The 15,197-nt window shown below is 40.9% G+C and overlaps 1 protein-coding gene across 2 annotated transcripts in view; it reads right to left on the bottom strand.

The window, feature by feature from the left end:
* Positions 1–12,836, bottom strand: part of LOC129177065 (junctophilin-1-like) — a 36,786-nt gene extending 23,950 nt beyond the window's left edge. Inside the window, exons 1-2 of one of the 2 annotated variants that reach the window (XM_054767786.1) lie at positions 12,341–12,836; positions 538–1,288 (exon numbers count right to left, since the gene is read on the bottom strand). In XM_054767786.1, the coding sequence (XP_054623761.1) occupies positions 538–1,288; positions 12,341–12,719 (1,130 nt within the window). In that variant the 5' untranslated portion in view covers positions 12,720–12,836. The remainder of the gene's footprint in view (positions 1–537; positions 1,289–12,340) is intronic. The other variant, XM_054767787.1, reaches the window with a different exon arrangement.
* Between the last annotated feature and the right edge of the window lie 2,361 nt (positions 12,837–15,197).

The following is a 15,197-nucleotide window of genomic DNA, read 5'->3' as shown; positions in this document are numbered from 1 at the left end:
CAAACCTGCAATGAAAGCCGGCAATCAAGTCTGGTGCTTGTATGTCTGACCTACTGACACCTAGTATATCACTGTATATCACAATTTGAGTGTTTCTTCTGAATGCCTGATATTTGTATTTGAGTTCATTTAGCCATTTTTATGCTTGAAAATGCTTAATTCCTGCAAAAAATACGTAACATTTGCTTCAATATGCATATTTTTTTTACTAATAGGCCGTATTCAACTACTAAACAGCATGATTTATTCATTAATATATTTTTGAAAATATACTGAGTGAAGTCGCAAAATTTGAACCGCAATGTGGCAAACCGTACTGCGTTTTCACTATGTTCGGACTCGGAACACAACCCCTATGAATAGCAGGGCTCTACTGTAGTCAAATGCCCATCCCGAGCTATAATAACGTGTTTAACGTGACCTGTATACTGTACAAACTGATGGAAATGATGCATCTTTTGAAATGTCACTAACCAAAGACTTGACAATCACTGAGGAGGGGTTAAGTCAGTTTCTGTCACAGAGATGCGGTATTACCTGGAGATGGCAATCTCTACTTTGGTTCTGGCAATGGCAGCTGCTCTCACTGCTCCTTCAATAGCGCGATCAACCTTTTGTTTGGTCTTGGTGTTCTTCAATGGTATTAGCTGCTTCCTGATACCTCGGGCCAACACATTATTCTTGTATTTCCCTTCTTCTTTGGTGCCATCGGGAAAGATAGTACAGCCATAGCCATGGCGCTTATTGTTTAACCATTCTCCTTCATACTTCATGCCGTTGGACCGCTCTGAGACACCAAAACCACTGCGCTTGTCGTTCTTCCACTCGCCCATGTAGGATTCAGTAGTGGTGGCATCAACATTGTCCTCCAGAGGCAAGTCGTCATCACCGTCTCCAAAACTGATGGTGGAATTGGCATCACTAGAACTGATACGACTCATGGTGGTGTCGCTACGTGCTGAGCTGCGTTTGCTGGAGATGGATGAGCGTGAGTCAGATTTACGCAACCGCTGTAGGCTGCCAAAAAGAGAGCCACGGCGGAAGAGCCCTTTCTTTTTCTCAGAGCTGTCTCCGTCTGAATGGAAGTTCAGCACAAAGCCACCACGAGTGCCGGCAGGGCTATCAGACAGACTGTCTCGCAACACCGTGCCATTACTCTGCTCACTACGAAGGGAGGCCAGTGAGGTTCGCAGAGGTGAGCGGATGACTGATGCCATTCCATATGGGACACTCTGACGAACACCATACCCGTGACGCATTCCACCAGTCCACTGACCCTGGTATGTACCTACAGCAACAACAAAGAGACACAGACAAATCTGATAAGTTAACAATTAGATTTATTACTTTTTCACAAACAAAGACAAGACTTGAAGGCCACAAGAGTTCACCTTTTTAAAGAGAGGGGCCTACCACCCTCATCAGTCTCTTTCGCAAAATGATCCAACACAAGTGACCTGAGCCAGTTTCATATTTGCCTATGAAACTGAAACCACCACAGCAGGGCATTGCAGTGCAAACCCTTGTTTCAACTTCCTGCTATTCCCTTTCACACAGCCACTGTCCTGCCTCTGTTACACCTCTGATACTACCTCTGAGGCAAATTCGCAACGCATTCCATGTTGGTTGCCTAGAACATTGAGCAGGGAAGATACCCGACTTTTAACAATCAGTGTCATGTCATTTGAGTCATCCATTTGCCACAGTTGAACCAAGAATGGTGGACGGATTGGTCCAAATATCAATAGTATAGATGCCAAGGTCAGTATCAGTATTGGATCGATACCAGAGTGAAAAAAACCCTGAAGGAAAACATTGCAATCTCGATTCACACGACCATGCGATCTAATTTCTGAAGGACGATGCTATTTCACGCTGTCATTGGCATTTTGGCCGACACTTCCTTCTCGCTCCTCATTCCTCAACAAGACTAGCCGGCCAGGCCGAGTTGGCTTTGGCCGCAGAGGCTCTACCAACTGACAGCAGATGCCGGCATCTATCATTCATCAACAGGAGGAGGAACCGCAGTATTTAATTGACTTCACATTTGACTCGTCTTTATTCCATGCATGAATGTACTGTCAAGTGAGCGAGTGTGCCATTTCTTTCCCTGTCAACTGTCCCTGCGGGACTTCCCACATGGTGGACTGGCGACCGGTCCAGGGTGTACCCCACTCTCACTCAAAATCAGTTGGGATGGGCTCCAGGTCACTCGTGAACCTGAACAGGACTATCGGTATAAAATGAATGAATGGAATCTGATACAAGATGCTTGTGGGAAGTGTGGTCAAGGTTCATATAAGCAATTTGAAAGTGACTGCATACTAGCTTTGTGGGGACTTCAGGCTGTCCTGTACATAGGTAAAGACGTCTAAAATAATTTTGAGTGGATGTTAAACAACTATACAGACGTATCTGAACTACACAACATTTTCCTGACATATAGATCAAGTGAAGTCGTGTTTGACGCGTGGACCAGAAGCCACCTGTGCATTCCTCGGAGTGCACAGAGCATAAGATGAGCTTCCATGGACTAGGACTTGATACAGTTGAGATTTTAACGATCCTTAGTGAACCTCATTTGGTGACAAAATAGTTAACTACACAGTCTGGTTATGAGAGCTCTGGAGCTCAGCTGGAGAATGTGAGAATGCGCTATTTTAAAAGATGGAAGTAACTCGAGACACTTGGAAGTCTATTGGCTGGCCAAACATAACTCAGTGCAACTATCTTGCTATGTGAAATAAGCCTTATCCACTGGCTGACCAAGGAGCTTAGATAAGACACTGGTTGAGATAAACTCTAATACTACTCTTATATTCAGTAAAGATATCTATACAAACACGCACACACACACTGCAGGTTTGAGTCAAATTTGAGACTTTTAAAGACTATAATATATACAACTTAAAGGAAAACTTTTTGGAATTTTGCCCATCATCCACAATCCTTACGAAAACACGTCTTTCTCTTTATTGTGCGTTTTAAAGCTATAAAAAGACGCAACTAAGAATGCACGTAATGGGAAACATTTATTCTGCCTTCTGAAAAAGACTCTCAAAACCGCCAACAACGCTCCATTTACATATAATGTGACTTGCATATTAACCAAGCTACAGCGACATTGTCATTAATAACACTTAGCTAGAACACACTGGCTAGCTAAAGTACTACCCGGCTAGCTACTAGCTTCACCACACACTCTCCCACAGGGCGTCAGTGCTGCTCTCATAGTGCCTCAGGCCACTACCGAAAGGTAATGCTACATATTGGAACTGCCGCTACTGCTGCTGTGTTTTTTGTTTTTTAGTTTGGAAACGTTAATGCTAGGTGTAGGCGTTCGTTTCTATGTTGCTAGGTGAAATCAAATAAAAAAAATACATAAATAGTAATATATATATGAAATATATATAAAATATTTTAAAAATAATAATAGGTGAAATCAATGCGCCCAGGAAGGAAATTCTGGTAATGCTCAAAGGACCAAAAACAATGCAAAAAACGTAATTTATTACATGTTATCATGAAGGTAACTGTTACTACATGGTTACAGGATGGATATAAAATCATAAAACCTTTTTTTGGAAGTATTTTAACAGCAGTCTTTGTAGGCGGCATTGGTGTGTGCCATTACCATCCCAATGAGCTGTCTCTTTTTATACCTTTAGAACTGACAGAAAAGAGAAAGACGTGTGTTCATGTCTCACATAAGGATTGCGGATGATGGGCAAAATTCTAAAAAAAAGTTTTCCTTTAAGACCCAGTTTCCATCTGCGCCTCATATATGTTTCATATATACTCCTGATGAAATTTTTAAGACCAGGTGAAAAATTGCAAGAATGTACAATTTTTACTGTTGGATCTTAAAGGAAAATTGCACTTTAAATACTAATCTGAAGTGATGTGCAGTCAGGGGAGGCATGTAACGCAGAGCCTCAATAAAATAAATGATAATGTAAAAAAAATATTAATATTTCAACATTGAACTGTATTATACATGTATTTTCTGTATGACTCCAATGGTTTTAAAAATTTTCTAATGTAAAAATGGCTCATTTTGCACATTTGCTGAACAAATACAAGGTAGAAACCTAAGATGACAAAGTACAGAGAAATGTCATACAGGAGACGATACTGTACTCGCTTTATCCTGAAAGGGTGGGGACGTGCGTGTGCTGGAAGGTCACTGCTGTCCTTCCATAGAGAGGAAGAGCCAGCATTTTTTTGGACAGCACCAGCACCATCTGGAGAGCAGTAATTCAAATGCATGAAAGCTATTTTTCATGCTCCGCTGAATGAATGAATTAATCTGACTGAGGGATTATATATCCAAGATCACCAGAAGGTGATCAGACTTCTACAGAACTTTTCCTGGAGAAGTATAGGGTACATGTACTTCATATACAGATAAAAAGGTAAAAGCACACGAACGTAAGAACACAAATGTTAATAAAAATAAATGCATGCGACGAAGAAGGATTTTAAACCATTTTTTTAACCATAGTGAATTATTCTCTTCTTTTTTTTATCCTCCCAATGAGAAACCTGTTTTAAACTATGTGCTTCACCAGCCATAAACCTCACCACACGTCACTGCACTCCTATAATGACTGTCAGTAGTAGACATACAGTAAAGTGTGGTCAGGGGATGAAAACTATCATGAAAAATAACAAGCTAATAATAAAATAAAATACACTACCAGTCAAAAGTGTGAGAACACTCCAATTTCTCTGGAGGAAAAACCTACATTTTTAAGTGTTAAGATGGTCTGTCTCTCGTCCATTGTTAGGTCCCCTTTTTCTTGCCATTTTTGTAGCAACAAATGACTTTCTCCAGTACAATGCTGTTCAAATGATGTTCATGAGGGTATAGTACCCCAGTGTGTTCCGAACACTGTTTTTATGCAGACAGAGGAGGTAGTAAGTACTCCAGAACTTTGAACACCTGTAGGAATTAGTTGCACCAACTGCCAAGGCTTGATCAACCTCCATTTCTGCAGAACACCTTTAAATTGTTGACCCATTTTGTGGTCCCCGAAACAGGCCTTTTTGCATAACTCTGAAATTCACATTATTTTTCACTTTGGGTAATCTTACCTTTTTTTAACCTCTGGCACTTACCTCACCACTTACCTTTGTACCATTTCGAGCTATTCATTGGACTTGAACAACTTGAATTTCAATACATAACTGGAAAAATTGGGGTGTTCTCAAACTTTTGACTGGTAGTGTACATATTAATACTCCATTTATCTGTGTTATACATGTTTTTCTGTATGACTAATGATTTTGTTAACATTTTCTCTCGTAAAAATCGTTAATTTGCAAATTTCTTGATCAAATACAGGGCAGAAACAAGTTGTGAAGCTCGGCAAACCCTCACCAACAGGGTTGTGTGGTACATGCCCATTTCTCAGCGTGTCTGCAAAATAATAGTCATCCCTCATTACATCACGGTTCAAACATCACTCCCTCACTGTCTTTTCAAAAATTAATTTATAAATGATCACTGTTTCGTGGTTGACAATAGCCTATTATTAATTAAAAAATAATATTGAAAGACAAGTTATATGTAGTGCGATTGACTGGCGACCAGTCCACAGTTTACCCCGTCTCTCACCCAAAGTCAGCTTGGATAGGCTCCAGCATACCCCACGACCCGAGTGAGGATAAGCGGCATAGAAAATGAATGGATGGATGGAAGTTAAATGAAGTATTCTGGTCACTATATGTAAGTAATGTTACATTGACGAGACTTTAGATTACACTACCTTACCACTACATGTAGTCAGCCATCGCATGTCCAACATGACATATTGGAAAAAATGGTTCTCCTCCCATTCCATGTGTAAGTGGGATGTTTTTGGCTTCTTACTTTATACCCCACTCAGTTTAAAACACTTTCTTAAATTTAGAATAAGTAAATTGGAGATGCTAACTAGTTAGCTTGATAGCTTTATATACACTGTATATACAGTCAAACCTGTCTTAGCGGCCACCTTTACAGTACTGAAAAATCCCCCGCAGCAAATTTACATGTTATAGACCCTGTGTATAGCAGTCACCTGTCCAACGCGGCCAGCGGCCACCCATTTTGTATCCCTTGGTCAATATCTGACCTCATATAGCGGCCAAATTACCGACTCAAGTAGAAGCTTCATGCACGAAAAAGTTTCGTTTTCAATCAATGAAGCCGTCGTGTGTAGACTTTAATTACTGAGTCCTAGCTCAGTCACAATCATTCACAAGATCCACACAAACTGTCAGTTGTTCCACATAAAAAAGCCGTCTTCTTTTGAGCTTGCTATTTCCTGGTCAAACATGTAACTTTAAGAGCATTTGCACCAAAACATTACCGCAAAGTAGGCTGGGAACAGGACGTGCTCCCAGCGACTAAAATAAATTAAAAAAACATACGCTAGCATGCATGCGACAGCGAGAGCAAAACTGAGTTCGGTTGTACTAAATTGAAGTATTTTAGAATGTACTCACGTTATTTTTGATCAATCCTCATCCACAAGTCCTCATCTTCTGTATTCGACACAAAGCCGTCGTCTTTTCCGTTCGCTACTAGTCTGTTAACTTGTCAATGTTATTCAGCTCCGAAGCAAAGAAGGAAACTTCTCCTGTTGCTTCTGCCAACTTTATTTATTGAACGCGGCCACCAGACAGCAGCTCAGAACACACACACATCTCTCAGCATCGTCTCTCCTTCCTGCTTGCCCACAAGGCAAAGGTTAAACAAGCCCCACTACATAGCTGTCCAGCCAATGCCTGTAAGAAATGACACCGTTTATTCCCTGGTGTGCACTGGTCAATACTGTAATGCCGCTTGTTGTGGGGAAGGAGAGACTCACGTCGCCGATGCACTTTAATCGCTTTATTAACAGCAGAGAACACTGCAGGACTTTACATCCACGCCGACATAAACACACTTCCCAACTCTCTCGAAACTCACAGCTAGCACTGAGCCTAGCTGTCACTTCCCGTCACTTCCTGATGAACTAAAGCTGTAATGACACTCTGCCGTATAAAAAGTAAAATATTAAAAACAAGCGTAAGACATTACTAGCACAGCTTTGTTCTGTGGGTCGTGGATATATTCTATCAGTTATTATTAAGCCTCTAGCTTCCTTTTAGTAAGTAAAAACCTGGGGTATGATTGCACTACATTGTCATGTAGACCTACAAAGTACACTTGGAAGAACAAGAGGTGAATAAATGTATTGCAACTGATGTGAAACTGATAAGGGGTAGGATTAAATAAGCTTTGCTTCTTCCTATTCCTTTTTGGACATGCAAAATTGTGAATTGTACTATGTGATGTGCTACTGTTTGACTCATATGCATGTTTAGGATGAATTAAAACCATGAACCATGAACCATGATAATAACAAGCCTAGTAGTGCTGTACAACTTTTATCCGCAGTCCGCAGTGCCCTCTACTGGTCAACATTATTATTATTATTATTTTCCCTATTTTTTCCTCTACTGGTCAACATTCAAACTGGACGCCAACCTGTCTATAGAGGCCACCTGTCTAAAGCGGCCACTTTTGCAGACTCCCTCTAGTGGCCGCTATAGACAAGTTTGATTGTATATTATATATATATATGTATATGTATGAATGGATGGATGGATGGATGTGTGTATATATATACTGTATATACTGTATATATATAGGCCGCACGTTGGCCTAGTGGTTAGGATGTTGGCCACACAGTCAGCAGATCGGGAACGCTCCACACAGAGATTCCTAATGAGTATGCTGGCCATGCAAGAACTGGGACATTTTCAGCTTCCAAGAATTGTGTACAGATCCTTGCAACGTGGGGCCGTGCATTATCCTACTGCAACATGAAGTGATGTTCTTGGATGTATGGCGCAACTATGGCCCTCAGGATCTTGTCATGGTATCTCTGTGCATTCAAAATGCCATCAATAAAATGCACCTATGTTCTTCGTCCATTACAGACGCCTGCCCATACCAGAACCCCACCGCTACCATGGGCCACTCGATCCAAAACATTGACATCAGAAAACCGCTCACCCACACGACGCCACACACACTGCCTGCCATCTGCCCTGAACAGTGTAAACTGGGATTCATTCGTGAAGAGAACACCTCTCCAACATGCCAGACGCCACCGAATGTGATTTTGTCTACTCAAGTCAGTTAGGACAACGAATTGGAGTGAGTCAGGTCGAGACCCCGATGAGGACGACGAGCATGCAGATGAGCTTCCTTGAGACAGTTTCTGACAGTTTGTGCAGAAATTCGTTGGTTATGCAAACCGATTGTTTCAGCAGCTGGTCTCAGACGATCTTGGAGGTGAACATGCTGGATGTGGAGGTCCTGGGCTGGTGTGGTTACACGTGGTCTGCGGTTGTGAGGCTGGTTGGATGTACTGCCAAATTCTCTGAAACGCCTTTGGAGACGGCTTATGGTAGAGAAATGACCATTCAATACACGAACAACAGCTCTGGTTGACATTCCTGCTGTCAGCATGCCAATTGCACGCTCCCTTAAATCTTGCGACATCTGTGCAATTGTGCTGTGTGATAAAACTGCACATTTCAGAGTGGTCTTTTATTGTGGGCAGTCTAAGGCACACCTGTGCACTAATCATGGTGTCTAATCAGCATCTTGATATGGCACACCTGTGAGGTGGGCTGGATTATCTCAGCAAAGGAGAAGTGGTCACGATCTCAGATTTAGACAGATTGGTCATATTGTGTATGTGGAAAAAGTTTTATATCTTTGAGTTCATCTCATAAATAATGGGAGCAAAAACAAAAGTGTTGCGTTTATATTTTTGTTGATTATTAATACGCTTTTTCACCTTCACCTATATCACAAAGCTGAGATGCATATATAACTTCTTAGCATATGCTTTACAAAATATCAGAGTGGCCCTTGCATCATTTCATTTTTCACTATGTGATCCTCGCTGGTACCACTGTTAGAAATCCCACAATTACATGTTTATGTCGTTATGATCACTGACAATGTTTTTTGGCAAGTGCTGAGATTTGTCACTTTGTCCGGTGGGCCTTGAACGCACCTTAGTTGATGTGAAACGCAAAAATGAAACTTATAATAACTTCCACACAGTGACTCCCATTCCATGTGTTCATGGATCATCATTAGTGGTGAGTAGCGATACATTTTATGCTTTAAATTTGTTTAAAAAGTGTGAACAATGGCAATTGAAAAGAGAAGTGGAAGGTTCTGGAGCGGAATCTAATCTAATAATTACAACAGTCACTATCATTGCACTATTATGGCACGGTGGCCTAGTGGTTAGCATGTTGGCCACACAGTCAGGAGATCGAGAAGATCTGGGTTCGAATCTCCGTCGGGCATCTCTGTGTGGAGTTTGCATGTTCTCCCTGTGTGTACGTGGGTTTTCTCCGGATACTCCGGTTTTCCCCCCATATTCCAAAAAGATGCACCTATGGACTCTAAATTGTCCATAGGTTTGAATGTGAGTGTGAATGATTGTGTCTGTGATTGACTGGTGTACCCCGCCTCTCGCCCGAAGTCAGCTGGGATAGGCTTCAGCATACCCCCGTGACCCTAATGAGGATAAGCGGCATAGAAAATGGATGGATAGACTATTATTGCAAATGTTGATCTGAAATTGGAGGAGAAGGTCAAGCTAGCAAGGTTTAGAGGTTGAGAGGGAGCGTCAAAAATAGATATCTTTATGTTCGTATCAATTACTGGCGGATTTTCGCCATTCGGCGCCGACCGGTGGTGGCCTAGTGGTTAGCATGTTGGCCCCATGCTCTCCCCATGCATGCGTGAGTCCTCTCTGGGTACTCCGGCTTCCATGTTCATTGGAGACTGTAGTCTAAATTGTCCATAGGTGTGAATGTGAGTGCAGATGTGACCTGCGATTGGCTGGTGAGCAGTCCAGGATGTACCCCGCTTCTAGCTTGAAGACAGCTGGGATAGGCGCCAGCCTACCCACGATTCTAGTGAGGACAAGCGGTGCAGAAAATGGATCAATGGATAGATTTTCGCCATTCACTGGTGGTCTGGGAATGCAAACCTCTCAAACAGCGGAGATCTACTGTATACACCAAATTCCAGGGCCTGTATTCATAAGGCACCCTAAGGCTAAAAACAGCTGTTAGTGACATCACTCTTAGAAAAATCTTTTACGATTAAGAGTTTTCTTAGAATTCTTACTTGATAAGATAAAAGTTATTCACAAAGCGTCTTGGGCCTTAAGAGAGCTCCTACGGCGTCAAAATGTTGGAAGTGGGGAGGGGGACTTTTAAGAAGCCTCACAGTCAGCGATCACAGGAATGGCTGACAGCTGAGTCTGCGTTCACCAGTAATATCAAATACATTAAGTAGTAAAATTACCAGCATGGACAGTAAACATAACAATAAGCATATCAATGTAATGGGTATGTGAATGAGGTATGTTCAAACATTTTGAAGCAACGTCATAATTAATTTAATTAATTATAATAAATTTTTAGTTTCATCTTCATGAGATAAAACTAATGTCATGATTATACAGTTCAAGATATAAGTGATCGGTTTATTTTACTGTCCATTCACTACTAGGAGTGCGAAGCGCATTTTTTCCTTTTTTTTTTTTTGGTCTTTCCCACTTTTTGTAACAACCAATCACAGCCCTTAGAAGACTACTACTAGACATACCTAGCAACAGGGTCAACCACACCTCCTCACTAAGATAAAAGTTTCTGTCCCCTCCTTGCGCAGAGTTGCTCTCAGGAACCTCCTTAATCACTCTTAAGCTAAGATTTCTATCTCGGAATTTTTAGGCTAAGTTAGGAGCTTTCTGAGAGGACTCTGAGAAGCTTCGTGAATACGGGCCCAGGTCTGTTCCAAAAGCCGTACTGCAGGGTGATACAAACTTTTTCCACTGAGGGTCACATATAGAAAGATTGATGGGTAGGGGGGCCACACTGATATTCTATTCATTAAATTCATTACACATACTAATATAAATCCAATGTATTCTTTACTACAACAGGAATCCCTCACCACTTCACGCTTCAAATTTTGCAGGTTCACTTTTAACACATTTTTTCAAAAACATAATTAATGAATCATGTTGTTTCGTGGTTGAGTACGGCCTATTATTAGACAAAAAATATGCATATTTAAGCAAATTTTACTTTTTGTTCTTAAATTAAGCATTTTCAAGCATAAAAATGGCTGAATTAAGTAAAATACAAATATAAGGCATTCAGAAGATGCATTCAAAGAATTTGTGATGATACGTAGTATTCTACACTGGTTACTAGGTGTCAGTAATGTTACTGTAATGTTAGATGAGACACACAAACGCCAGACTTGATCGCCGAAACAACATGCATTTATTGCAGATTTGAATGATCTCACAACAGGCACAATAATCCCTAAACACGGGCTGCTGTTGCGGCCGTAACCCACGCCAATTCCCCCACTCAGCTCCCCTAACATCGGAACACATTTACAGCAACACACACAAGCATGAGTCTTACTTATGTCTTAAACGTCTTATTTTTTTCTTATTATGTATATTATTTTGGGTAATAGGAGTGTAAAGATGACTATAGGAACATTATTTCATGGCTAGAGGACTCTAATAATGTTCAAAATCGTATTTAGAAAGACGTAAACACGTTTTCTATGCCCTAACTATGAAAATATTCAATTTATATGTAAGGATTCCTACTTTGCGGAAATCCACTTATCATGGTCAGGTCAGGAACCAATTAACCAACATAAACGAGGAATTACTGGAATATTATCACCATTTTGAAGGCTTTAACATATCGGAAACATCCAAAATCCCAGTGAAAATGTACACCCCACAGAGTGAGTGACTGAATATATTAATTTATCAAAAACCATGAGTGTATACGCTGTATTGTAAGCCACACAGGTAGTCCGTTTTTGCGCCATTTCCAGTTTTTTTTTTTTTCTCTGTATCGTTTTCTGTGTAAGTGTTTTATTACACTGATATATATTTGTTTATTACTATTTTCTTTAAATTTGCTGGTAGAAATTGTTGTAGGAGTGTTTTAGTTTATTTTTAACACTGATATTCTGTTTTATTTTATATTTATTGATTACTTTTTTCCTTTATTTTTCCGGAACTTTTACTCTATTTCATAGTGCAAATGTTAACGGGTATGGCACGATCCCGATTCCAGTCTATATCTGTTTTTATTTGTTCACAAATCTACAAGTACTACTAAATACTAAAACAAATAATCAGAAATTACATTTGATTAAACATCTCACGCTGTCACGTTCTTAATTATAGGCAGTTGTATCCCATAATAAACACATCTTCCATATACTCACCTCCATCAGCGTACGTCTCCACGCCGTAGCCGTCCTGCAGCCCGTTGCTCCAAGTGCCCTCGTACCTGGCCGGTGTGTTCAGGCTCTGCCGTACTCCGTAGCGACCCTTGAAGCCATGCGTCCACTCTCCCCGGTATGTCCACCTGCCCTTGCTTTCCACGCCGAGTCCGTGGCGTTTCCCTTGCGCCCAGTAGCCCTGGTACACGTTCCCGCTAGGCCAGGTGTACACCCCCACCACTTCGAAGCCGTTGGACCAGGAGCCCGAGTACTCGCCCTGGCCCTTGGGTCCGGTGCACACACCCTGGCCGTGGGCTTTGCCGTCCTCCCACCCACCGCAGTAGGTGCCGCCATCGTCAAAGTCGAACCGGCCGCCCGTCATTCAGAAAAAAAGTACGAAGTGGAACTTTTAGACGCGGGTTACTGTGACGGAGGTTCCGGTGACAATTGGTGACAGCGGAGATGGGACGGGACTGTGGTGGGTGACGGCACATGGAGGATAAGAGCCAGCACAGTCACTCCACGCTGAGAGCTGACAGACACGCTCAAAACTAGTGGTGGGCGGATCCGTCCATATGTCGATTATATCGATACCCACGGTGGTATCAGTATCACATCTTATTTCAAAAAATATTTCCTGTGTGTGGTTGTGTTCTTCCATTATTGTTCTATTGTTACTTCCGCCAAGCGCAGCACAGCGCAGAGTGCAGAACTTTCGTTGACAGTTATTTAGCTTCCTGTGTAGTAGAAATGAACAATGGTGACTAAAGCCACATCCAGATTGTTAATACAGATATCAGCTCATAATAAGGGGCAACATTTCACTGTAGGTAGCGGCATTGTAATGTTTGAAATAGTATTTAATGTCATTATCCGATACTGGAAAACAATAATGGTGTAAAGTTTATTAAGTTGTTACTCCCAACATTGTTGTTGAGCAATATGTACGTGGCTCATTTTACAGCTGTGATCAAAAGAATATCAGAGACTTGTGGCGTAACTGTGTTAGTGAGCAAAGAACTACAGAATCGACCGCTTATGACATCATAGACGGGTAATGGAGCTGCCTTTCACTTCCTGTTTCCATGTATTAGCAAACAAATAGGATGCTTTGTGAAAGTTCATGCTAGTCGACAGTTTGTAAAAAAAATGCTTGAAGAACACAGTTGGACTCAAGCAGTGTATTAATAACACAACAAGATGCACGCCATCTTGTACGCTAACCAGAAAATGTATGTAAACCGAGGAAAATTCTGCCGTTAACCGTAAAACACGCTAACCAGGGCGTACGCTAACTGGGGTCCCATTGTAATGTATTATTTTTTCTTTAAAAAATAAAAAAAGCCTAGTGGTTGGCATGCTGGCCACACAATCAAGAGATTGGGAAGATCTGGGTTCGAATTTTCGTTGAACATTTCTGTGTGGAGTTTGCATGTGCGTGCGTGGGTTTTCTCCGGGTACTCCGGTTTCCTCCCACATTCCAAAAACATGCATGTTAGGAATGTGAGTGTGAATGGTTGTTTGTGTATATGTGCCTCTCGCGATAGTCAACTGCGATAGGCTCCAGCACACGCGCACGACCCTAGTGAGGACCAGCTATAGAAAATGAATGAATGAATGAATAAATATAAATATTAAAAAAAACATTTAGCACAAATTTGCAACCCTGATACTGTGATTAGAGTCAAATATAGCAAATAAAAACCATACATATAATACATTATGATCTATTTATTTATGATGAGTAACACACAATCGGGAAAGGGATGTTTTATTTTCAAAACCAAAATATCCTCCATTTCCGTAATGAACAAATGTTTGCTTTTGTTTAATTGTTATGCACTATTAAATTAATTGTATTCAAACAATTGTATGCAGTTAAAGGGAATAATTGTATCATTTTGCTGATATTGTTACATTGTATTATCTTTTTGTATTTATATATTGTTAAAATGTTCACAAATACAACCAGTCCAGTGTGTACCCCGCCTGTCGCCCGAAGTCAGCTGGGATAGGCTCCAGCATGCCCCCACGACCGTAAAGAGGAGAAGTGGTATAGAAAATAGATGGATGGATGTTCACAAATAACTGTCGATAAAAATCATAATTCTTTGTTTGCCTAAAATGTTTTGGCCTGTATTTTAATCTGACTACAATCGCGATCAACAAAGCAAAATCCGTCAAGGATCTTGAAAAATGTAAGAATAAAAAGTATGGGAGTAGTATCAGCAACACTGGTCGTGTGTGTGTACTTGGTGTCGGATCGATACCAACATTTCCAGTATCGCTCAAACCTGGTGTAGGGTGTTTCCTTTACAGCTTTTCAAAATAAAATCCCAGTGTCTGCTCCTCTATAGTTACCATACCACAACAGCAATTTTCATCAAGCAATATTTTATTATTGGAAAGGCTGTGTTGCTCTCTGTCAATTATAATGTTTGTATCATTATGAATCATTATTTTTCCTTTGAACAAGATGATAATAAAATATAAGAAGCAAGATCACTGGTAAACACATGGTAAGTCCCATCCCTCTTTTATTGGGAATATAGAATATAATAGCAGTATATGAATTGCTATGTTAAATGACATAAAACACGACCCTGTAAAACTGGAGGCCGTTTACTAGCTGTTTTTCCAAATTTAGAAGCAGCACCACCTGTTCCTGTTGCTTCAACCCAGTGGTTCTCAATTATTTTCTGTCATGCCCCCACTGGGGGACAGAAATTTTTTCGCCCCCCCGCCTCCATCTGAAATACTACTGAGACACTGATAATATCTATTTATTTTGTCTGTATTGTACCGACTGAACTTGAAACTGAAACCAGCGAAATCAAGCAGTGAAGAGCAGTGAAGCAAA

The sequence above is a fragment of the Dunckerocampus dactyliophorus genome, chromosome 2 (genome assembly GCF_027744805.1).
Source record: "Dunckerocampus dactyliophorus isolate RoL2022-P2 chromosome 2, RoL_Ddac_1.1, whole genome shotgun sequence".
NCBI lineage: Eukaryota > Metazoa > Chordata > Actinopteri > Syngnathiformes > Syngnathidae > Dunckerocampus > Dunckerocampus dactyliophorus.
Note: the sequence above shows the minus strand (reverse complement) of the source record. Positions and strands in the feature narration are given on the sequence as shown.